The 25,001-nt window shown below is 33.3% G+C and overlaps 1 protein-coding gene across 2 annotated transcripts; it reads right to left on the bottom strand.

Moving 5' to 3' along the window:
• Positions 1 to 2,687: 2,687 nt before the first annotated feature.
• On the bottom strand, positions 2,688 to 21,604 carry LOC143083686 (uncharacterized). Of its 2 annotated transcripts, none has more exons than XM_076259967.1 (7): positions 21,403 to 21,604; positions 19,045 to 19,140; positions 9,639 to 9,755; positions 8,337 to 8,440; positions 6,568 to 7,180; positions 5,743 to 5,774; positions 2,688 to 4,879 (listed from the first exon to the last, which is right to left on the bottom strand). In XM_076259967.1, the coding sequence occupies exons 2-7, from the start codon at positions 19,137 to 19,139 to the stop codon at positions 4,578 to 4,580; spliced, it is 1,263 nt and encodes a 420-aa protein (XP_076116082.1). In that variant the 5' UTR covers position 19,140; positions 21,403 to 21,604; the 3' UTR covers positions 2,688 to 4,577. The 2 variants fall into 2 exon arrangements, with proteins under 2 accessions (XP_076116082.1, XP_076116083.1); XM_076259968.1 differs by having other exon boundaries at positions 5,743 to 5,775; positions 6,572 to 7,180.
• Between the last annotated feature and the right edge of the window lie 3,397 nt (positions 21,605 to 25,001).

Below are 25,001 nucleotides of genomic sequence, written 5' to 3'. Positions count from 1 at the left end.
GGAATGGCCTGCCTAACAGTTGACTTTGGTCTTCTTCTTTATAAAATATTACTCTTTGCTTTAAGATTCAAACCAGGCAATAAATACAATAAAAATTGAGAATTCAGAAAATAGTTTTATAAGTTTCAATGACACTACTGTAATACTAGAGCAAATCAATTTCGATGTTAGAAAAAATAATGTCAGAATTACGCTGATGCGAGATATTCTATGAATCGATTCGTTTATATTTTAGAGTTGTTACCCTTTAATCAAAGGAGAATGATGGATGTTAAACGTCTAGCGGCAAATATTACTTGCATATCAGGTAGAAAATATGAAAATGAGCTGCTTCATATTAAATATCATCCTTTTAGAGAGAAAACAATATAAATCAATCAATCATTTTAAAAATATTTAGTTTAAGAAATTGTATGATATATATTTATTATGTCAAGTTTTTCTTCTTCATTTAATTGCCTTATCTCACGGTAAAACTTGTATGCAAGAATATTTATTTTTCATCCACACCTATAAACTTATGAATCATGGAAACAAAAAAATTGTTTACCTATATTCGGGATCTCCAGAAACAATTATAAATTAACTATCCATATTTGCTTTGCAAGTACCGTTTTCTTTGGGGAAAAGTGGGGGGGGGGGGGGTCATTATAATGTAGACCAGTGCAATATACTGTATAGAATCACTGTTTATTATATAATCTTCATTCCATAGAGTATATTCTAGTATATATAGTATTCTTTTTTATTCTACTTACTTCAAACTTATTTATTATTTCAAAAAATCGTGTACATTTCAATTACACATATAAATACTGTAATACATAAATACAAAGGGATTCGGATCCGCCCCCCTCCCCCCAAATGAGGGAAATAACTGTTAATAAATAGTTAAGCAGATCTTTTCTTTATGTATGTACCGGTGGTGGTTTGAGTTTCCATGACTTTGTCAAGACGGTCTCTCTTCTACTTAACCACAAATTACAGAAAACCAAACTCGGGCTTTGCCCAGCTAATTTCTAAAATTGTCTTTGTTTTGTGAAAATATATATATTTAAAAAAAAACAACGTAGCAATAGAACGCAAAAAATAATTTTAACATTTAATGAGATCTCTTATATATGGCCTGACACTTTATGGCATGTGAATAGATGTCCTTCCGGTACAGACATATTAGTTCTTTATTGTATAATGTACTTTGCAAATATAAGAGGTAGATTTCCGTTGTCTTCGTGAAGGTCAAGTTGTTCCACCATATAAAATATGTTTGTAAATATTTAAGGAATTAATATAATATTTTTTCTGTCTATAAAGAAATAACACAATAAATGTGGTGCACACTGTTATTTTGATGTGTGTACCAAATTTTAATGCTATTTCGAATCGACAGAAAAAAGATTTGTCATTCCTTATAATTCAATTCTAAATTCCATTATAAGCCGGAGTAAATCATGAAAAATACGGTGATGACGTCAAGGCCAAATGACAAAATTATGTCTATGTCAGAGATGATAGACAAAACACTGTCAGTGGCCAATCAGAACACGTATTACATCCAAAATTAAGTTGTTTCGTGTTTTTAAGTAATTTGAAATCGATGTCAATCTAATATCCTTAAAAAGTAAACAAACAAAATAGTAACGAACAACGAAAACCCGCTAATCTTTGAAAAAGGGATAGAAAATTTAACTTCACAAGCTGAACTTTCATCAAAACCGTGAACTTTCCATTTCAGACTTAAACTTCCTGCACATGTAATACAACAAATATAAGCCTCGAGTATGTCTAAATTCCATTTTTGTAATTGTATGGTTTTTGTTTATTTTAAATTAGTTCACTGTAAGAGTTTTTATGCACCTTTCATTATTTTTTTATCAAGATTTAAAAAAAGAGGGATGATTGATTATATCTGTTAAAGGGGCACTAGCTGTCAAATTCATGTTCATTGATTGGACTCAAATCCTCATATTTTATTAGTAACCTTGTAAAACAATTATCCCAATTATAAAAAGTCTAAAGAAAACAATTTTCAGGGCATGGGCTCGATAATACGCAGCTTCGTTTTGTGTGTATTAAGTCATCTAATTAACTATCGAGTTGACCTCCGATGGTCATATAAGTAATATAAACATAAATATAGATATAAAAAGAACGCAAAACTCGTGCAATTGGGTTTTCTAGGTTTGTTTAATTTCATATTATAGATTCAAAATAATATGTTTATCATCGTTTTTACCTGTATAAGAATGTTTTGTGGATCGAATCAGTCAATCAGATGATTTCCCTTTGTTTCGCTTTCAATGTTGACATTCTTTTCCTTTAAAAAACCGGACTCGCAGTAGGCATGCTTTATCCATCTTTAGCTAAGGTGTTAAATTGAAGTTCACATGAATACGGATTCAATGAGGTTGCAAGTGAATAATTCATCATCAATATTTCTTAGCTTATTTTGATAAAATTGAACCATACTGGCTGCTAAAAGTGAATCATTTCACTTTCATAAATGATTGAACCTACAAAATCATACTTAAGATATTGATATATCTCGTAGCAAATGCCTCTTAAAATGTATTAACAACAGACTTGATTAATTTAGAGCTGTACTCCTTGCACGATCTATTTGCGAAGACCGCGAATTGACCTTCAACAACGATATTCCTCAAACACCATCATAGTCATTTCACACATTTCATATTCACATATTTTATTTTTATGTTTAATTATTTATTTCAATTATACAAATATTGGTCAAGTTACAAAACACATCGTTACAAAAAAAATATTAACTTACAAAAGTACATGTAAAAAAAACCCAACAAAGTAATAAAATTGAGAATGAAAAGAATGTGTCAAAGAAACAATAACCCGACCAAAGAGCAGATACCAGCATAATGTCACCAATGGGTCTTCAACAATGGGAATCTGTGTTTGGACCGATTTCTGATTTGACCGCCCATTGAATACTACATACATATTCTGAGAACACATTTGCCTTTCCATTGTTTACTTGCTTTGGTTTATTTATACCATCATGTATACGTAATGTTTCTGTCCGTAAGAAAAAAACCACTGTTTTCCGGTTTCGTAAATCTTTTTAATTTCCTGACTGCTTTTTGTTATTATGATTAAGAATTTAGTGGCCGACCAAATGAGGAAAACGCTCCTGACACAAAATCTCAAGAGTCATCGGGATAGGGTTTGGATCACCTTTTGCTTTAATTTATCCAAACAGTAGAGGTTAGTAGGAACATGAATTGCTCATCAGACAGAAAGATGCGTTTGGCATAATTATTATTACTTTCTTTGCGATCAATAAATCTGGAAACATTAAAAACATATATATATATATACAGCTCCCTACCAACATTTTTTTTGACAAGAATACAAAAAAGCCTTTCTTTTAATCTTGATTTAAAATTTGTCAAAATCTTTTATGGCAATATCTTATGTAAGGAATTGGTGGTTTCAATCAACAAACATTTTTGTGTGATTTACCCTAATGTTTATAACTTCAGGATAATAGTCTATAACCTTAAATTTGTAACAAAAGGAATAAAAAGAACATAAATTGGAGAAACAAAGAGTCCGATTCCAATCCGAACTACTCGGCCATTATCGCTACATCGCCAATGCGTAGCGTAGATTGCCGAGTAGTAACGATAGCTGATAGATTTGGTAGCAAAGAAAATGTTGCTAGATTTTCAAAGTTTTTACTTTGAATGATTTTCTCTGTCTATTTAAATTTCGACATATCAGACAATACCTTCCGTTGCACCCATATATATACAATGTATGAACGTAGTTTTCAATTTAGACTCGTGTGTGTGTATATATATATAGCCATTGCAACCATGTGGTCCTTTGGCAATGATGATTTACCGGTACACAGACTACGACAATAGATTCCATGGACCAAATGGGCTTTATGTGGCTGATAACAAAACATTGCAATTTTTTTTTTGAATCAACATACTCTCTCTCTCTCTCTTCGCTCGCTCGTCCTAACATCCACACAAAATCGGTGACATATCTCTCTCTCTCTCGCTGGTCCTAACATCCAAAAAGTTATTACATACATATAACAAAAGAACGCAAATTCGTTGACAAAACAAAACGAAATAAAAAATGTATTGAAATTAAGCATACATTCCGTATATCTGCGCAATGGTCTGTTCACGATTTGGACCATACAAGAGGGTCTGAATGGGTGACACTAGTTCTCTATTCCGTAAACCTTATCCAGACACTCTAAAAGGAGAATTTAAACCTTGAGTCTTTTTCTTAACGGCATCAAAAGTAGTTTTAAATGGAGAATGGATGAAAATTTATGTTCGCGTGAAACATGTGTGAAATAATGACCACGATCATGGCGAAAATATTCAGACAAACGGTAATGTATATCACACACATACAACAAGTTACCAATCATAATGTACAGTACGTTATACCACTAATATTTGTTATTAAAATCTCGCACAACGATAATTTTCACATAATATTGTTTACTTTAACGGCAATCATGAAACTGCCAACGAAACCTGTACAACTCATTAGTCTTGTTTTGACCCCATAAAGATTTAATACTTTGAAACATCATAAGGGTTTTCTGGAGATACCGAAGTCTTGTATAATCTTGGTGACGCATCGCAATCTTGGTAATCGCCCGGTAATTCGTCAGGTAGTTCGTCATACGGGTCTTCCTCGATTCCTACCAGATCGTCGTACTGGTTTGCTCCTGTTAAGCGCATTTCTGTATACACGTTGTTACAATTTTGTTTCTTTTCTCTGTAGTTTATAGGTTCGACGCACTCTGATTCATTTTGCTGCTTATAATTTGGATTTTCCACACCATGCATTTGATTCAAACCGTTCACTCGAACTAATAAAAAAAAGAAAATTCATTTAATCGAAATTGTATAGTTGTTGGAAGCAAAACATTGCTCAAAATTTTAACCCGTACGTGACCAGTACAATGCAGTAGATGTTTCTTTGGTGGATTACTAGTATTTTTCTTACATATCTAACAGGCAATCAAACCAGATTTCATTATATTTATAACATCCATGTTGTAACACGTTGAGCCATCCCACCCAACGGTTAGCTCAATAAAAGTTTTATGGTGCGTTATAATGATTAGTAGACGATAGGGCGTGGTTTAATAGACAGAACAAATGCCAATCAATGATGAAATATTAGACAACAAGAAGTCGTTGATCAAACAGTAGACAGTGTAGTTATGTTTTTATTGAAAAAACAATGATCTTTCAACTGAATTTTTAAACGCCGAGTGAATCTGTAAACAACCGATGTTCCAGAAGGTGGTTGTTTGAATATGTTCACATTGCACTTATATTATGTTATAATTGAAAGCCCAGCACCATATAAAGATGTCTGTATGTATGATTACAGCAATACCATTGTCCGAACTGAGTTGGTGGTAAAAGTGTTTGTTTGGGTGGTTATTATAATTAATTAAGGGCCATGTGTGTCGTCTATTCAACTTCACTCAAGGAGATAACATTTATCATGCAGGGTCATGATGTCTTTTTAACGAACAAACGCTTATCTATTTAATAATCTTCTTTATGGGGACCATGAAAGCTAGAAAACAAGGAACGCCATCTATGATTTCCGATACTCCCTTACTTATTTTGCCCATTGCTATGGAACATATATTTTAATCGATTTTGAATGATAAAAGGGGCACATAAAACAACATTTTAATGTACTATGTATACATACCCGTTTCCATTGACAGAATATCATTATGGAATCTAAAATATAAAATGTACATTCTATAAATAGATAAACGATAAAGCAGTAATTGCGGCCCTTTATATATATTAGCTTAATACTGTTCTGTGTGAGCCAAGGCTCTGTACTGAAGACCGTACTTTGAACTATAATGTGTTTTCTTTTACAAATTGTGACTTGGATGGGGTTGTCTAATTGGCACTCATATCACATCTTCTTATATCTATAGGATTACAACTAGATAAATAGGTAATATGTTTATTGTAATATACATTAAATGACCTTTAATGACCTTTAATGACACTTTAACGCGAACCACATACGTTGAATTTTAATATGACAAAAGTCAAGCGCCTACTTGAAAATGTCGATCTTACAAAACAAAGTATTGTTCTTACAATTCAAATTCATCATTATGATTTTCAAATATTTGTTTCTTCATTATCAAGTGTAGAACATTTTTTTAGTTTTTTAATCAATAAAGGCAAGAGTAATATACCGCTGTCCTATAGTCATAAACTGGTTAAGCGTCAAGCGAAAAATAATCCGGGTCACACACCAAAACCGAGAGAAACTATAAGAGGAAAACAACGGAACCACAGAAACACTGAACTTCAAATAAAATAAACGCCAATATACATAGAGAAACGGACTATTTGATAAAAACGGCCAGATTCTTGACTTGGTACAGGACATTTTTCAGAAAAATATGGTGGGTTGAACCTGATCTTGTGGCTAGCAAAACCTCCCGATAAATGTTGAAGATTTTTTACCTGACATTGTGTAATCAAACCGAGCATTGTATAAACTTACCGGCGGTTGTTGTTTCTCTTTGATCTCTGATAACATATGCCGACGACAACTATCATAGTTATAAAAGACAACAGTCCGCAGGCAGCCGACACATATAATAACAAATCTCTCGTATCAACACTTTTAGAGGAACTATCTGGGCTAATGTCTTTTTCATCGTTTGGAATATGTGTAGTTCTGTCTGCGGCTGCTATGTCGCTGGTGATTGGTTTGGGTTTAACTTTTGCTTCAAGTGTCACTTTACTTTCTGTTATTGCTGCAATATCAGTAATGGTGGTTTCAGATGTTGTAAGAACACTTTTAGTTGATTTTGGTGGAACAGTCGTTTCGGATTTTTTAATTGTCGTAATTTCTGGTTTTACTGTTGTTGGTTTTATGGTTGTCTGTGGCTGTGTTGTTAGTTTAATGGTTGTTTGTTGTTGCGTTGTTGGTTTTACGGTTGTTTGTGGTCGTGTTGTTAATTTAATGGTTGTTTGTGGTTGAGTTGTTGGTTTTATGGTTGTTGGTTTTATGGTTGTTGGTATTGTGGTCGTTTGTGGTTGCGTTGTTTCTACTTTAACTGTAGATGTGGTTGTCATTCTCTCCGTTGTTGTTGTTGTTGTTGTAGTAGTTTCTGTGTTAATAAGAGAAGAAAGGAAAAGTATTAGTAAAAGTCGACAAAAAGCAGTTTTTCAATTTTAATGCATATTTGTTTTAAATAAATGGTGGGAAATCTTTTAAATAAAGTAACATTGTTCTTATACGTATAAAGCAGTCTTTGGCGGCGGATTCAGATATTTTCATTAGAGGGAAAGGGCAATGACTGCCTAAAAGGGATCCGCTCCAGTTATGCCTCAGTTATTCCCTATATAATAAACCAAATTTGCCACAAAAAGGAGGGGGTACATTGAACCCCTTAATCCGCCTCTGTCTAGTTTCCAAAAGGCTTCAATTGTTCTCAGTGTTAGTAAAATACAAATCTGATACACTTAAACCGCTGTAGATACAACTGTACACAGAGGAACATAGATATTACTTGTATATATTAGTATATAAAGGTCATTAGTCACGGAAAGAGGTTAACATGTCTTTATTTAGACAAAGAAGCAACAGCCTTGGACTCAAATGTGAATCCTGAAACATGTTAAGGCTTATCCGCCCTTTACACCCCCACCCCCGACGTGAAAATTGGTTTGTTTTATTTTCCATTTGCATTTTAAAAGATGGAAAATAAAAGACATGTTAATTTGATATGCCATATTTTTAGTTAGAAAAGAAACACAAAAAGACACAAACGAACATAGAGGTAAAATTGACAATTTACTGAAAACGACAGAGCGTGCAAAGATTAAAAGTCGTATGTCTGATTTAAGTTTTTACCAAGTCTGGATAAATACATTTTGAAACTCCTCCTGTCCGCCCTTAGAAAAAGTCCCCTTACTATAATGAATTATGTTTCTAAAAATGTGATATTCTGTATAATTTTGTTAAATGATTTATTCTAAGGTGTTGGAATCTTAGCAGCCGATTTCATTGAGTGTGTAGCTAAAGGGAATATTTTTGGTTAGCTTGCTTGCTAGCTGAACCGTGAAGTCCTTATAAGGTAATGTATAGTTCCCTCCTTTCAAAGTAGCCTAGTCCTACACGCAGAAAGATTGGTTATCTGTCGGACTAGTCTACTTCTAAATGAAGCAAGCTAACCAAAAATATTTCCTTTAGCTACACACTCAATGAAATGAGCTATAAAGTGTTTAGGCGATGTTTTAATATGCTGAACTTAATACACTTACGCAGTATACATCTGTCACCCACGAGGGTATATCCTGCACAACAAAACTTTATAACCATGGGAACGATTTCCTGTACTGTTTCATTTCTATGTTCTGTAACGTTTCTACGATAAAACATTATATGTATTAAATAAAACTATTGTCTTGCAATTGAATGTATTTTAACATGGATAAATGATACAAGCAGTATAAAACACCATTGCAAGCTAGAATGCACCCCTGTCCTGTATCTGTTTGGCTCTTGGCAACAAGTGTGACTTAGATACCTGTATATGTTGCAATGGAGAGAACAACCCTACCGTTGCAAGCCCATCATTCGATAGCGATCTATAGGTCAAAGAGAATTCGAAGCTAGTTTTGGGCCTCGATTGCCGACCGGTCTAAGTAGATCAACTACTGTATCATTAGCCTGTCAAATTTTGATCAGTTTGTTTTTCTATGTTATTCTGGTTTTACACCACTGTCCTAAATAAGGGGGTGATTTGCGGTCACAAACATGTTTAACCCCACCACATTTTATATGTATAAAAAAGAAGATGTGGTATGATTGCCAATGAGACAACTATCCACAAAAGACCAAAATGACACAGACATTAACAACTATAGGTCACCGTACGGCCTTCAACAATGAGCAAAGCCCATACCGCATAGTCAGCTATATAAGGCCCCGATAAGACAATGTAAAACAATTCAAATGAGAAAACTAACGGCCTTATTTATGTAAAAAAAAAAAAAAAAAAAAATGAACGAAAATCAAATATGTAACACATAAACAAACGACAACCACTGAATTACAGAATTAGTGTTGTTGGTTGCGGTTCTTATTTTTTTTTTAGTTTATTGTTACTAATATTTCATAAAAAAGGCCGTTTTTATGTTTCACATTTTGAAATGTATACTGACTGACTGTGCGATATTGATTTTGCTCATTGTTAAAGGCCATACGGTGACCTAAAGTTGCTAACTTCTACATCATCTGGAAGTTGTTTCATTGGCAACGGTATCACATTTCCTTATTTTATATATATAAACACAAATTCTACGTGATTTGAAACTCGACCTGTCAAACAGTTCGCCGATTCGGAATCCAAGAATAAATTAAAAGATTTTGGTGTGCATTTTTAAAAATATTACTCAGAATGCATTATATTCTGAATTGGTGAATCGCGCATGATAGGAATTTACCTCGCGTGTAAGAGGTGGAAAATACAAATACATGTGATAATCTGTAATCAGACAAGAAATTCAAAGGGGCATTTTTAAACTCAGTGTATCTAACATCGTTGTATACGGTATACCTACATTGTTTTTGTTTTTCTGTTCATACAAGATAATTCATCTAGCCAGCTATTGACAATACATGGTATCTCTGTAGTTCCAACATATACCTCTTTCGTCACAACTCGATCGACAGTTTGGCTGAAAAAAGTAAAAATGACTTCCGTTATTATAGAGGCATCTGGGAATCGATCAAATTTTAATTTATATATCATGTTTTAATACAGCAACATTATTCGTGTGATGCCAAATTTCGTTGATTTCGTGAGTATAGTGGGACCACGAATTTAATTTATACAAATTTTACATAAGCTTGTATGCAAACTTAGGGGGAAATACGAAATCAAATATCCACACAATTGCAATTTATCCATAATCCACGAAATATTCGTACACACTAAAATTAATGAATCCACATTTTCATATTTACCACGTTATGTCTGCAAGGAGGAATTGCGGGTCAACTTTTTACAGGACAGTTCTTACTTACCCTCATTTTTCCAACTATGAAAATGGAGAAAGAACAAAAACAACTTCACAAATATGAGGGGGAATGTCTAAATACGGCGAATATACACTAAACAAAGTTTGACCAGGTGCGTTGACAGAGAAAGACATGCATCCATTCAACTGAAACACGAAAACTCCATTCAAAATAAGAGCCAGGTTTGTTACTTCTCAAGAATGGAAAGTTGACGATAGGAATATTAAACTATCACATTTGTCCTCAGTTCTAGTTTTAAGTGTACATGTATTAGCGTTATCTGCATGAAAAATTATATCCATACATATAAAAAAAATACGCATTTATATATATAAAAAAAAGTGGATTGCCAAATGAGACTCTTATCCACCAAAGTTTAAATCAAGTGGACGTATCTTTTTATTTTGTCACCAAAGAAAATCTCGGAAACAGAAAGGAAGTTCCTAAATTGCACGAAACCGTCCGAAAAGCATTGCTAAAATAAAACAAAGCAAAATTCTTTATATTTCGTTGATTTTTTATGTTTAACTCACTACAATTTTGTGATATTATAACAGCATTCGACTTAAAAACTAACAATAATTAAATGTCGACAATTTACGAAAATAAATTTTAAGCAGTTATCTATATTATCTGGTACTTTTTATCGAGCCTTCGACTTTAGTCGAAAAAGCGAGACATGGCGATCCTACATTCAGTCGTCGTCTTCGGCGAGAGAAATATTCACTCTGTGGTTAACGTTTTTGAAATGTAAATCACTTTCTTAAACTATTCCGGATTTGTACCAAACTTGGACATAAGCTTTTTCTATGATCATAAGATAGAATTCAGAAGCACTTTTTGTAAAAAAAACCCATTTGTTCCCGTATTTTACTTATAAATGGACTGCCAGGATAGTTACCATACATGTACATTCACTCTGTGGTTTAATTTTTTTTTTTAAACTTTCTTTTACTATCCTGGATTTGTACTACACTTGGACAGAAGCTTGTTTATAATCAAAAGCTAGTATCCAGAATGAAATTTTGTTAAAATTTTGTACCTGTTTATCCGTATTTTACTTATAAATGGACTTAGTTTTTCCTCCGGTTAATATTACATACAGTCTGCAGTGGATGTTTTCAAAACATTTATTAGATTCATAAACTATCCTGGATTTTTACCAAACTTGAACAGAAGCTTCTTACATTAATCAAAAGATAGTATCGAGAGTAATATTTTGATTGATTTTCCCTCATATTTGTTGAGCCTGCGATTAACAGCAAAAGTAGACACTGCGGAATCCTTACGAATTTTCTTCTTTCATTGTGTAAAAAATCGTTTTAGTGGTTTATTTTTCATTTTTCTCAAGAACAAATAAAGGGATGTTTTTTTCGAAAATGAAGAAATACACAAGCACTCAACAACAAATTTGACAAGTACTTTAACTTCATGAATCAGATGCATCTGATTAATTTGTTCACTTCCGATAACACAGGTTTTCAGTTTCGACCGGACTGTCTGATTGAGTCAGATTTTAGATTCAAAACAGTGTGGCTGTGGCCATTGATTGACACATTAAATTCATCCACTGACTGGGACAATTTACGTGAACGTGTGTCTGTAACGACCACTGTTCACGACGTACCTACGATAGACATTTAAACTGTGGGGTCACCAAAGGTTTCTTAACGCCTTTAATTATAAAATAATTCGAAAAATTAATCAGGAATAACCTTTATGTTTTGATTTATACAATTGATATAAATCAAAACATCGTGTTATTCCTGATTAATATTTCGAATTACTTTATTAAGGTGTTGAGTACCTATGGTGACCCCATAGTTTAAGTGTCTATAAAAAGTACATAGTGAGCAGTGGTCGTTACATACAAACGTTCACCTAAATTGTCCCAGTCAATGGATGAATTTAATGTGTCAATCACAGCCACACTGTTTTGAATTTCATTCTATGATTTACAGAAGACCGGTATCAAAAAGTAAAATAAAAAAAAATACTGAACTATAAGGAAAATTCAAAACGGAAAGTTCCTAATCAAATGGCAAAATCAAAAGCACAAACACATCAAACGAATGGACAACATCTGTCATATTCCTTACTTGGTGCAGGCATTTTCTTATGTAGAAAATGGTGGATTGAATTTGGTTTTATAGCGCTAATCCTCTCACTTGTATGACAGTCGCATCAAATTCCATACCTTAACAACGATGTGTAAATAAAACAAACAAACATAACAGGTAAAAATGTCCTAAAGTGGTACAGCAGTGAACACAGTGTCACAATCTATTAAAATGTTATATGCAAGCGGGGGCATAATATGTGAACACATTCTCTATTTATATATTTCAATTTTATATATGCAATCAGCTATTGTGGCCAAAATTGTGAAGGGCTTGTAAAACTAGAGGCTCTAAAGAGCCTGTGTCGCTCACCTTGGTATATGTGAATATTAAACAAAGGAAGCAGATGGATTCATGACAAAATTGTGTTTAGGTGATGGTGATGTGTTTGTACATCTTACTTTACTGAACATTCTTGCTCCTTACAATTATCTCTATCTATAATGATCTTGGCCCAGTAGTTTCAGTGGAAAATGTTAGTAAAAATTTACAAATTTTATGAAAATTGTTAAAAATTGACTATAAAGGACAATAACTCCTTAGGGGGTCAACTGACCATTTTTGTCATGTTTGACTTATCTTTAGGTCTTACTTTGCTGTACATTATTGCTGTTTACAGTTTATCTCTATCTATAATAATATTCAAGATAATAACAAAAAACGTCAAAATTTTCTTAAAATTACCAATTATGGGGCAGCAACCCAACAACCGGTTGTCGGATCCATCTGAAAATTTCAGGGCAGATAGATCTTGACATGATAAACAATTTCACTCCGTCAGATTTGCTCTAAATGCTTTGATTTTTGAGTTATAAGCCAAAAACTGCATTTTACCCCTATGTCCTATATTTAGCCATGGCAGCCATCTTGGTTGGATGGCCGGGTCACCGGACACATTTTTAAAACTACATACCCCAAAGATGATTGTGGCCAAGTTTGGATTAATTTAGCCCAGTAGTTTCAGAGGAGAAGATTTTTGTAAAAGATCACTAAGATTTACGAAAAATGGTTAAAAATTGACTATAAAGGGCAATAACTCCTTAAGGGGTCAACTGACCATTTCGGTCATGTTGACTTATTTGTAAATCTAACTTTGCTGAACATTATTGCTGTTTACAGTTTATCTCTATCTATAATAATATTCAAGATAATAACCAAAAACAGCAAAATTTCCATAAAATTACCAATTCAGGGGCAGCAACCCATCAACGGGTTGTCCGATTCATCTGAAAATTTCTGGGCAGATAGATCTTGACCTGATAAACAATTTTACCCCATGTCAGATTTGCTCTAAATGCTTTGATTTTTGAGTTATAAGCCAAAAACTGCATTTTACCCCTATGTCCTATATTTAGCCGTGGCAGCCATCTTGGTTGGATGGCCGGGTCACCGGACACATTTTTTGAACTACATACCCCAAAGATGATTGTGGCCAAGTTTGGATTAATTTAGCCCAGTAGTTTCAGAGGAGAAGATTTTTGTAAAAGATTACTAAGATTTACGAAAAATGGTTAAAAATTGACTATAAAGGGCAATAACTCCTTAAGGGGTCAACTGACCATTTCGGTCATGTTGACTTATTTGTAAATCTTACTTTGCTGAACATTATTGCTGTTTACAGTTTATCTCTATCTATAATAATATTCAAGATAATAACCAAAAACAGCAAAATTTCCATAAAATTACCAATTCAGGGGCAGCAACCCATCAACGGGTTGTCCGATTCATCTGAAAATTTCTGGGCAGATAGATCTTGACCTGATAAACAATTTTACCCCATGTCAGATTTGCTCTAAATGCTTTGGTTTTTGAGTTATAAGCCAAAAACTGCATTTTACCCCTATGTTCTATTTTTAGCCATGGCGGCCATCTTGGTTGGTTGGCGGGGTCACCGGACACATTTTTTAAACTAGATACCCCAATGATGATTGTGGCCAAGTTTGATTAAATTTGGCTTAGTAGTTTCAGAGGAGAAGATTTTTGTAAAAGTTAACGACGACGGACGCAGGACGACGGACGCCGGACGCAAAGTGATGGGAAAAGCTCACTTGGCCCTTCGGGCCAGGTGAGCTAAAAATAGTTATGCCCCCCTTCGGTACCACCACCCAGCTCTTCCGCTAGTGTTGCTATTCATCCTCTAGAACTCTACAGTTTTACAAAATTTTTATTCTATCACCTGCCTCCTGTAATACCAAGATAATGATATCTTAATCCAAATTTAAAGAAAAACTAATGTCTTTATTTGAAATTAAGCAATGGAAAAAAAAAGGTAACAGGTATTACCAAATATACCTGGCAGTTAACCCCCCCCCTAAAAAAAACCAACAAAAAACAGCAAAAGCAACAGCCCTCTCCGCCTAGTAAATACTGGCGTACCCAACAAAATAACAAACGACAACTTCTATTTTATGATAACCCGAATTGCCACTCGCTCAAAAGATGATGTACTTAAAACAAATTTTATGCGCGCACAATCTCTTCATTTTGCCTTTGCAAACCGAGTTGCAAACCACAAGTTGTAAAAGTGAAACACAATTAGAAGCTGCAATGTACCTTACGACCTTCATCCATTGTTTACAATAATCTTAATATTATATAATTGTGGTTTATATGTATCACGTGAATATTTTATTTGTCGAATGACGCATGAAGACATTCAAAGCACGTGTCGTCATCAATGAATGGTAAACCACAATCACAAAATTCAATTCGAACGTTACTTATTTTTTTGTCACTATATATATCATACTCATTGTTTTCATATAGATGTACATATTAATGAGGGGGAGGACAGGGGTAAGGGAGACAGTGAGAAAGGGGTTAGGAGAAAGGAGAAAGGAGAGGAAGGCTGGGAGAAAGGAGAAAAAGTTTGAGAAAGGAGAAAAAATAAAATATCTCTCCTTTTAAATTTTTTTCTAATATTTCAAGAAAAAATATCTCAAAAGGAGATGTTTTATTCTAATGAAAGAAAGGAGAACGGGGGTAGGAGAAAGGAGAAGAGGGGTGGGAGAAAGGAGAAGGGTACCCCCTGTCCCCCCCCCCCTCATTAATAGTGCTTATATTTCATTTGGTCTCCGGTCTCTCTTGATGATAGTTGCGTCAATGCAATCATACCACATGCATCTAATACTTCTGATATTTAGTTTATATTTGTGTTATATACATTTATCATTGTAGTGTATGGCAAGCCGTTCTCGTCAAAACTATGTTTAAACTATTTTTCGAAAAATTTACACACTGAGAATTACAACAAAGCACAATGAGATTTTAAAACTTCAAAACGCACACTGAGAATTGAAAATTACACACTGAGAATTGAAAATTACACACTGAGAATTGAAAATTACACACTGAGAATTGAAAATTACACACTGAGATTTCAAAAAGACACACTGAGAATAAATAAACTGAAAACACACACTGAGAATTTGAAATTACACACTGAGAATTTAAAAGTACACACTGAGAATTTAAAATTACACACTGAGATTTATGCGCACTTTTTATGCGCACATATCTAATTAGCATACTTAATCTGAATCTATTACAAGCTTAAAACAACAAAGAGACAGAACTCGTTAGTCCTTCGATTTGGTCCCAAATTATTAATAAAAAAACTTTAGAAATACAAGAACAAGAAAAATACCCACTTACTCTTATTACAAAATATAACCAAATGGTGAAAAACTTTATTAAAATCATAAGAAAACATTGGAACAATCTGCAAAAGAATGCAGTGAAATTTTTACCCAAGTGTCTATTATAGCATATAAACGTAACAAAATATAAAAGATTAACTAGCGAAACCAGGGAAACAGTTGGAACACTTTTGAAAAGGGACCCACGGTTTTAAGTAAAAACCAGGTGCTCCGCAGGGCGCAGCTTTATACGACCGCAGAGGTCGAACCCTGAACAGTTGGGGCAAGTATGGACAAAACATTCAAGCATGATACAGCTCTGAATTTGGATTGTGATCAAATTTTTGACATTACATGTTTTTTTTTACACAAAACAAATGTCAAGATTTTACAAATCAATTAAAGATTTCTTCTTCAAACTTTTTAAATCTAAAATTAAATAGTTGACACAGCATAGGTTTCTAACACAGAATGAATGTGGTCTAATGAACTTAAAATATTTTTTTTGCCTTTGAGCAATTCACTATGCTGTTGAATATTAATCCTCTCAAAAAATGTTTGAAGAAATTTTCTTTTTATTTATGAAATCTGAAATGAGAAAAATTTAAACCCCCCCCCTTTTTTTTCACATCCCCGTTTCCCTTTTTCCAAAACTGATATCAATTCAAATTTCTAATGGAGTTTGCAACAATAACTGCTCTTTTAAATACATCATAAAATATTAAAATGTAAAAAAAGTGCTTGTTATCACTGAATGGTAAAGATTGGTTGGTAGTAAAAGTGAATATACATTGTTTATTGTATAAAACAATAAAAAAAACTTCATCAGCAACATTTTATATTGGCAAATTTCCAATGAAGTTATTTACATAAAGTTATTGGCAAATAAAAATAGAAAATGACATCATAGTCATGTCTGGCAAATGTCCAACATACATTATCTAAAAACATTTTAGATAAGATAAGGAAAAAAAGCTTCATCAGCAACATTTTATATTGGCAAATTTCCAATGAAGTTCTTTACATAAAGTTATTGGCAAATAAAAATACAAAATGACATCATAGTCATGTCTGGCAAATTTCCAACATATATTATCAACTTCTATTCTATACAAAGAAAGATAACTCCAATTGAAAATTAATTGCTATTGCACAATATTGTGCAATTAGATATTTCTTGCTATTGTGCAATACTGTGCAATTGAAAATTTCTTGCTATTGCACAATACTTGATATGGAATCCTGATTTGGACCAACTTGAAAACTGGGCCCATAATCAAAAATCAAAGTACATATTTAGATAAAGCATATCAAATAAGCCCAAGAATTTAATTTTTGTTAAAATCAAACTTAGTTTAATTTTGGACCCTTTGGACCTTAATGTAGACCATTTGAAAACTGGACCAAAAATTAAGAATCTACATACACAGTTAGATTTGGCATATCAAAGAACACATTTATTCAATTTTTGATGAACAAAGTTTAATTTTGGACCCCCATTTGGACCAACTTGAAAACTAGGCCAATAATTAAAAATCTAAGTATATTTCTAAATTCAGCATATCAAACAACCCCCAGGATTCAATTTTTGTTAAAATCAAACTAAGTTTAATTTTGGACCCTTTGGACCTTAATGTAGACCAATTTGAAAACGGGACCAAAAATTAAGAATCTGCATACACAGTTAGATTCGGCATACCAAAGAACCCCAATTATTCAATTTTTGATGAAATCAAACAAAGTTTAATTTGGACCCTTTGGGCCCTTTATTCCTAAACTGTTGGGACCAAAACTCCCAAAATCAATACCAACCTTCCTTTTATGGTCATAAACCTTGTGTTTAAATTTCATAGATTTCTATTTACTTAAACTAAAGTTATTGTGCGAAAACCAAGAATAATGCTTATTTGGGCCCTTTTTTGCCCCTAATTCCTAAACTGTTGGAACCAAAACTCCCAAAATCAATCCCAACCTTTCTTCTGTGGTCATAAACCTTGTGTCAAAATTTCATAGATTTCTATTAACTTAAACTAAAGTTATAGTGCGAAAACCAAGAAAATGCTTATTTGGGCCCTTTTTGGCCCCTTATTCCTAAAATGTTGGGACCAAAACTCCCAAAATCAATCCCAACCTTCCTTTTGTGGCCATAAACCTTATGTTAAAATTTCATAGATTTCTATTCACTTTTACTAAAGTTAGAGTGCGAAAACTAAAAGTATTCGGACGACGACGACGACGACGACGACGCCAACGTGATAGCAATATACGACGAAAATTTTTTCAAATTTTGCGGTCGTATAAAAATCATCCCGATACACTGGTAGTAATGATCTGAATTATAGGCAACAAACTTATGAATATGAGCGATGTTAAGTCTTGAAATTTATTACGAATGTTGGTTGAAGGAATCGCATTTCATTATAATGACAAGAGTTCTTGAGATCAAGATATTAATCTTTTGAATTATTCATCTCATGAATATTCATTAGTAATTTGCATATTAATCTCAGTGTGTAATTAACAATTCTCAGTGTGTGTTTTTCAATTTATTTCATCTCAGTGTGTCTTTTTAAAATCTCAGTGTGTAATTTTGAATTCTCAGTGTGTGTTTTTCATTTTTTTTAAATCTCAGTGTGTAATTTCGATTTCTCAGTGTGTTATTTTAGGTTTTTAAATCTCAGTGTGTATTTTTTTTTTCGAAAAAAGGGTTTAAACATAGTTTTGACGAGAACGGCTTGCCATAGTAGTGATATCTTTTAAAAGTATATGTTCAATATTTTCATCATATTGTATGATATTCACAAGAATGATAACAGTATGTATTTTATGTAAATGGATGAATAGTCCTATGATAAAATAGTTTTTTTTCAATTGTTTTGTTATGTTTAGTTCCTAACTTACACAGAAATTACCTACATAAATGTATTTCACTTTAAATCTATATTATCTGCGGTACAAACATAGTGTAGATCTATGTGACGTATAGCTACTGAAGTTTGCTATCACTTAGTCCCAGATTGCTCTGACGTATTACGGCAGATTTGCCAGAAAAGTTCCACGGCCCCAGATTGTCTGGTAAAACAGCCGTTAGACGCCAGAGCAATCTCGGACTAGCTATCGCTAAGTTCATACTGGTTTCACATTGATTACAGCACCTTATAAGTGACCAAGCTTATTCTTTTACTTACCGTTCTGTTCTGCTACACACACCTGGTCCGTTCCCAAGCGAGACAACATTCCCAACAATAGACAGAATTATTAACAAAGGAAACGATTCCAGCATTCTGTAAATTTAAAGTGCATATGCATCACAAGATGACTTCGTACATTTCGTAATTATGAGGAAATTTCATGTAACATAAAATTATATTTGATTGTAATTCATCATGATTGTCAAATTACGTACATGCATGTAAAAACAACAAGTATGATATTAAATTTGTGGGAAAACTTCTTAAGAAGAGAAAAACATGTCTAAAAATAGAAAGAAATCGATCAACTGCGTAAATGCTTTATCGTGCATACATTAAAGTTTGAGCCGGGCTAAGAAATTAGGTTGCACAACTTGCCTTAAATGTTGAAAACACAAAAACAAAGGGTTTTAACAGTACCAATTAATACATCTGAATGGGAAAGTAAAATTTGGGGAGGAGTAAACAAAAAAGGGGGTGGGGGTGGGGGTAGATATAACTTTCTAAAGTTTGGTTCCAATTATCAAAAATTGAATATATGAGGGTTTGGATGGGGTTAAATAATTAAAGAATAATGCCCTTAAAAAATGAAGATTAGAGAATAACGGGCAAAAAAAATGAAGATTAGAGAAAAAAGGGGTTAATTTTTTGAAAATTAGAGAAAAAAGGGGTTATTTTTTTAAAGATTAGAGAAAAAAGGGGTGAAAATTAAATGTTTACAGAATAACAGACCCCCCCCCCCCATCCAAACCCTCATATATTTTATTTAGTACTCTCGAGAAGTACTACACATTTAAAAAAAATATAAACTTGAAGCACAACTGTTTTATTCAAATCAGAGTTTCCTATCTCAAAGAAGAATAATTAAATAGAGATATAAAAAAAATAAAAGATTTCAAAATTATCAAAACTTCCTAACAACTTCAACTACCATGGAAATTATTTGAATATAGTATTAACAAGTTTTCCTCAAACTCCGGTAGTTTATGAAAATGATAAATATATAATTACAATTTTTTTTTACATTTCTTTGAACTGTAAAAGACCTTCTGCTATAACAAAAATAATTGCCTAATTAATACTTTTTCTATTAATTTGTAGGTTTAAAAAACATTTTGAATTTGAATGCAGTAAATACATTTTGTACTTGAACATGTAATGTAAATCGTAGTTATAATTTATTGAACGCCGAACAATATAATGCTAAAAATCGAACTTTCATTTGTATTCTTTAAGCACCGCTTTCTAATCATACTGAATAAATTCAAATAAACATATAAAGTGCAGTATAATAAGTTTAAATGTGTGTTAAATTATTCTAATACATTATCTGTGAATCACTTACGCACAAATTGATTATATTGAAATGGGAAGAAAAAAAATAATATACAGGGGTAGATTTAGACGGGGCGAATCCAATACCCCCTTTTATGAAAAGAAATCATTTTGCAAAAAAAAAAAATCGTTTTGTTGCGCTTGATCGTACGTATAATATACCTCCCGAAATAAGTCTCAACCAAACGTAGGAAATTGTACATAATGCTTATTACCACAAAAACCAATCCGATCTGGAGTTATGGGCCTTCATAAATTGTTAAAAATGCTGAATTTTTTCGTTTCCGTTCTCTAACTTTAGTTTGCATAAATAAAATTTAATGCGTCTTCTATACACAATGCTTAAATGGATCAATTGTCCTTCTGCAGTTCACTAGGTATTCCTTTTATAACATTATATGCCAGTAGGGGCATCATATGTGTCCACTGGACACAGGTCCGTAGCCAGGAATTTCCAAGGGGGGATATTTGGACTCACCAACTCGACTTTCACAGTCACAATTCGCAAAGAACGTTGAATTTAACAGTGCTTATTTGTTTTCAAGGGGGGGGGGGGGGGTTTGTCCGAACCCCTCGAACCCCAGGGCTACGGGTATGGGACACATTCTCATGCATTTATTTAATTCATTTAACCTCTCTTACATATGTCTTATCGTATCTTCAGCTCATGCAACTGCGAAACAGAAAATGAATATTTCAATCTATGTTCTTTGCAATTTAAATCGATGAATATTCTCATGTTCGAAAAACATCGAAAGGCGTATTTCTAATCTGAAAGAATTTGTTCGGATGTAGCTCAATTGTTCTGTATAGCGTTTATTGATTGGTGTATTTTTTTCATTGTGTTCTATCTCCTTCTCATTTTTTTTCTCCACCCCCCCCCAAACCCCCCCCCCCAAAAAAAAACAACAAAACAAACCAAAAACAAACCCCAACATCATGTAAACGAAAAAGAAAAAGGTAAAACAGAGTAAAAAACAACCCAGAGTATCTATCCTAAATTAATAATTTACACAATACCTGCTTTTTTTCTTCAGAAAGTAATCCGTTAGTTAAATTATCTAAAGTCAAATTGAAAGTTTAACACTTTAATTTTACGTGCTCCTATAGTAAAATCCCTTTATATTCAAATTAAACTTCTAAAATTTCACAATTATTTTCCTGTGTATTTTATAATGCGTTGTTAAAACAATCCCTCATATATAGCTATAGATGAAAGAGTTGTATTTATTCATACTTACCATATATATACATGACAGTACTTACCTTTTAAGTAGGATGAGTTCCGTTCTTGGCACTTGTGATTTGATAGACTAAGTATATTGTGTCATGCTGTTGTCCACACATCTTCAGTGCACTAAATTATCCTTTTAACTTCCTCGTATGGACCTTTGCCAATTTGATATTTTTCATTGTTATTCATAAAAATTATTGTAATTGGACTGTGGCAAATATTTTATTTTATATATAATGATAATGTCCGACCTCCATTTGTATGTACATAGCGCCACAGGTGTGGGATATTCCACACTCCGGCACTGCAGTCTTTCTAGTAATCGGAATACGATTATTTTTTTTTTCAATTTTCTTTATAATGAGAATCACTCCAGTGCCCTTGGAAAAAGATGAAAATGGGGATTACAGGTTAATCGTTATTGAGGCAGCAGCCCAACAACACCATTTTAACACAAATGATTTTAAGAACATCTTCTTATGTTCACGCGTTCATATATTCTCAGTTTGAGTAACGCATTATTCTTAAATGTCTAGATCATAGAAACTTGGGGACAAGACAATTTTTTTTGGCCCCTCCCCTTTTTCACCCTCAAACCCGTTATTTTTTCGTTTTCTATCAATTTCTATCATTTATGCGTTTTTCTGTATTGTAAAATATACAGATATACTAGTACTACAATTAACTAGTATTTGCTATTTACTATCAATGCCATGTTAACTATCCACATCTGTTACTTGTATATTATACATATAGAGAGAGATCTTGGGGGTGGGGTGGGGGTGGGGGTGGAAGGGGAGGGCAAACAAAATTGTCCTGTTCCCAAGTACCTATGGTCGGATCGTCTCGAAATCAGATAAAAGAAGGTGTTAGATATACTATTAATCATCCTGAATGTAGAGAGCCGAATCTTTACAAGTTCCAATTATCTTTGAGAAGGGCAATTTCTAAATCACCCGGGATTAATTTGTCCTTCAATCTTTTATTAAGTTCACAAAGCATATACAACATATAGCATGTGAAAAACAAAATACAACATCAACAAGGATATTTTGTCATATACATGCACTCATTACCAAAGATATCAGGCTTGTAGTTTTGTACGACAGACGCACGTTTCCACAAAAGACTCACCACCGACTATCGAATATAGTAAGTTGGAAGGCCAAAATAAAGCACGAAGTTAAAGAGCTTTGATGAACCAAAACTCTGAAATGTATTTGGCAAATACAGCTAAGATACCCCATTCCTCGGGATATTAAACCCGTGTAATTTCGAAACTGTTCTTTGTATATTTTTTTATTGGTATTACTGCCAAATATGTTTTATACCCTTATACATTATTGAAAGTTACTGAAAATATCACTTAACATCTTCTTCAAGTTTCAACTTCCTATTCAAATTATTTTACAATTAATGTTTCAAACTTATACTCGATAACACCGTAAGCATTTTTGTCTCTTTTCTGTCCGTAGTCCTCACATAGAATGACAAAACTTTGAGCAAACTATTACTATTAACATGATATCAAGTTTCTATAATTAAAAGTGTAAAAGGATTGTTCGAGTGAATTTCGGGTTTTCGTTCCCTAGAGACCATACAAAAGGACAATTGCATGAAATTCAAACGCAATCTTTATAATTTCTGTATATAATATAATATAGATTTTATACATGTATATATACAACTCGTCTAAACATCAACCCAACAATGTTAGATCTGTAAATTTGCTTTCGCAATTTTTTTTTGTTCTTCCCTCGCCGGGATTCGAACCCATGCTACTGAGATATAGTGACACCAAATCGCCTGCACTGTAGCCGTCCCGCTAGACCACACGACCACCTGGGCTTCAAAATAAAGCTTTAGGTGGCCGGGTGTTACCTTTCCACGGCCGTTTTGATCTAGCGTCGTACTACAGTACATGATATATAAGGCATGGAGATGTTATTTTTACAGATCAGCTGAATTATCTATAGTAAAGGATCCTACAAATTAATGTAAGATACAGTCACAGAAAATAATTATATTTATAAGAACGTCTGAGCCAGTGACAACTCTACAACAGATTTATCCATCGGATCACCAGCAGTGATGGTGATACATGGCTGTGTACATTATGTATAGACAACTCGTCTAAACATCAACCCAACAATATTAGATCTGTAAATTTGCTTTCACAAATTTTTTGTTCTTCCCTCGCCGGGATTCGAACCCATGCTACTGAGATATCGTGACACCAAATCGCCTGCGCTGTAGCCGTCCCACTAGACCACACGACCACCTGGGCTTCAAAATGAAGCTTTCGGTGGCCGGGAGTTACCTTTCCACGTCAGTTTTAATCTAGCGTCGTATTACAGTACATGATATATAAGGCATGGAGATGTTATTTTTACAGATCAGCTGAATTATCTATAGTAAAGGATACTACAAATTAATGTAAGATACAGTCACAAAAATTGTATATATATATAAAACATGATAGTGTACAACAATGTATTATATTTCTATAATAAAACGAACAAAATATTGATTTTTTGAGGATGATAGACTAAGATTTTATGATGAAATCTTCGAAAATAGAAAACCGGAAATTTTTTAACTTTTACTTGACAAAAAAACTTGATTTTATACGGAAACTGACAAAATGTAACACAGTTCATGACCAGAAATCACTATTTGGAGACAAAATCTAAGATTTTTATCATGAATAATCAGAAAAAAGGAAACTGGAAAATATGTCAATGTGTTGACAAAATATATTCGTCTAAAAAGGTTGAATAAAAAATGTACTAGAATTTGAGTCATGAATAAAAAATGTACTAGAATTTGAGTCAAAGGCTTCCTATCTTCCAAAATTTGATAAGTAACTCAAATGTAATGGTTCTGTCGAAACCTCGAGCTCTGTGTGCCAAAAACGTGGTTAGTTAAAGAACTTTTTTACTTTTTATAGCTGGCTATGCGGTATGGGCTTTGCTCACGGTTGAAGGCCGTACGGTGACCTATAGTTGTTAATTTCTGTGTCATTTTGGTCACTTGAGGAGAGTTGTCTCATTGGCAATCATACCACATCTTCTTTTTTATGTATAAATTTTCCTATTGCGCAGATTATATGCAATGGATGGAATAATATATATAACAGTCTCTGTTAAACCTATTCACTACCTTTCTTGACCTGGTGAGATTTAGATCTTCTCGTATATCGGTACTATGTAGACACCTGTCGTTTGTTGAGCAGTATTGCGTACTCGTTGTCTTATTCCTTGCTCTAACTACAGCTGATGAAAATCAGATTTCGTTTCGGGAGGTGTTACTTTCCTGTAGGTATTTAATAAGGAAGACTAATAACAATTCGCAAAGTGTACATGAATGATCATCTATAGTCATC

The sequence above is a fragment of the Mytilus galloprovincialis genome, chromosome 7 (genome assembly GCF_965363235.1).
Source record: "Mytilus galloprovincialis chromosome 7, xbMytGall1.hap1.1, whole genome shotgun sequence".
Lineage (NCBI taxonomy): Eukaryota > Metazoa > Mollusca > Bivalvia > Mytilida > Mytilidae > Mytilus > Mytilus galloprovincialis.
Note: the sequence above shows the minus strand (reverse complement) of the source record. Positions and strands in the feature narration are given on the sequence as shown.

Coding starts and splice junctions, on each gene's coding strand:
- LOC143083686 (XM_076259967.1), bottom strand. CDS start 19,139: ATGCTGGAATCGTTTCCTTTGTTAATAATTCTGTCTATTGTTGGGAAT. Junction 9,756..19,044: donor GTGTGTAGCAGAACAGAACG/GTAAGTAAAAGA, acceptor TACTTTTTTCAG/CCAAACTGTCGATCGAGTTG. Junction 8,441..9,638: donor AACAGAAAAACAAAAACAAT/GTAGGTATACCG, acceptor GTTTTATCGTAG/AAACGTTACAGAACATAGAA.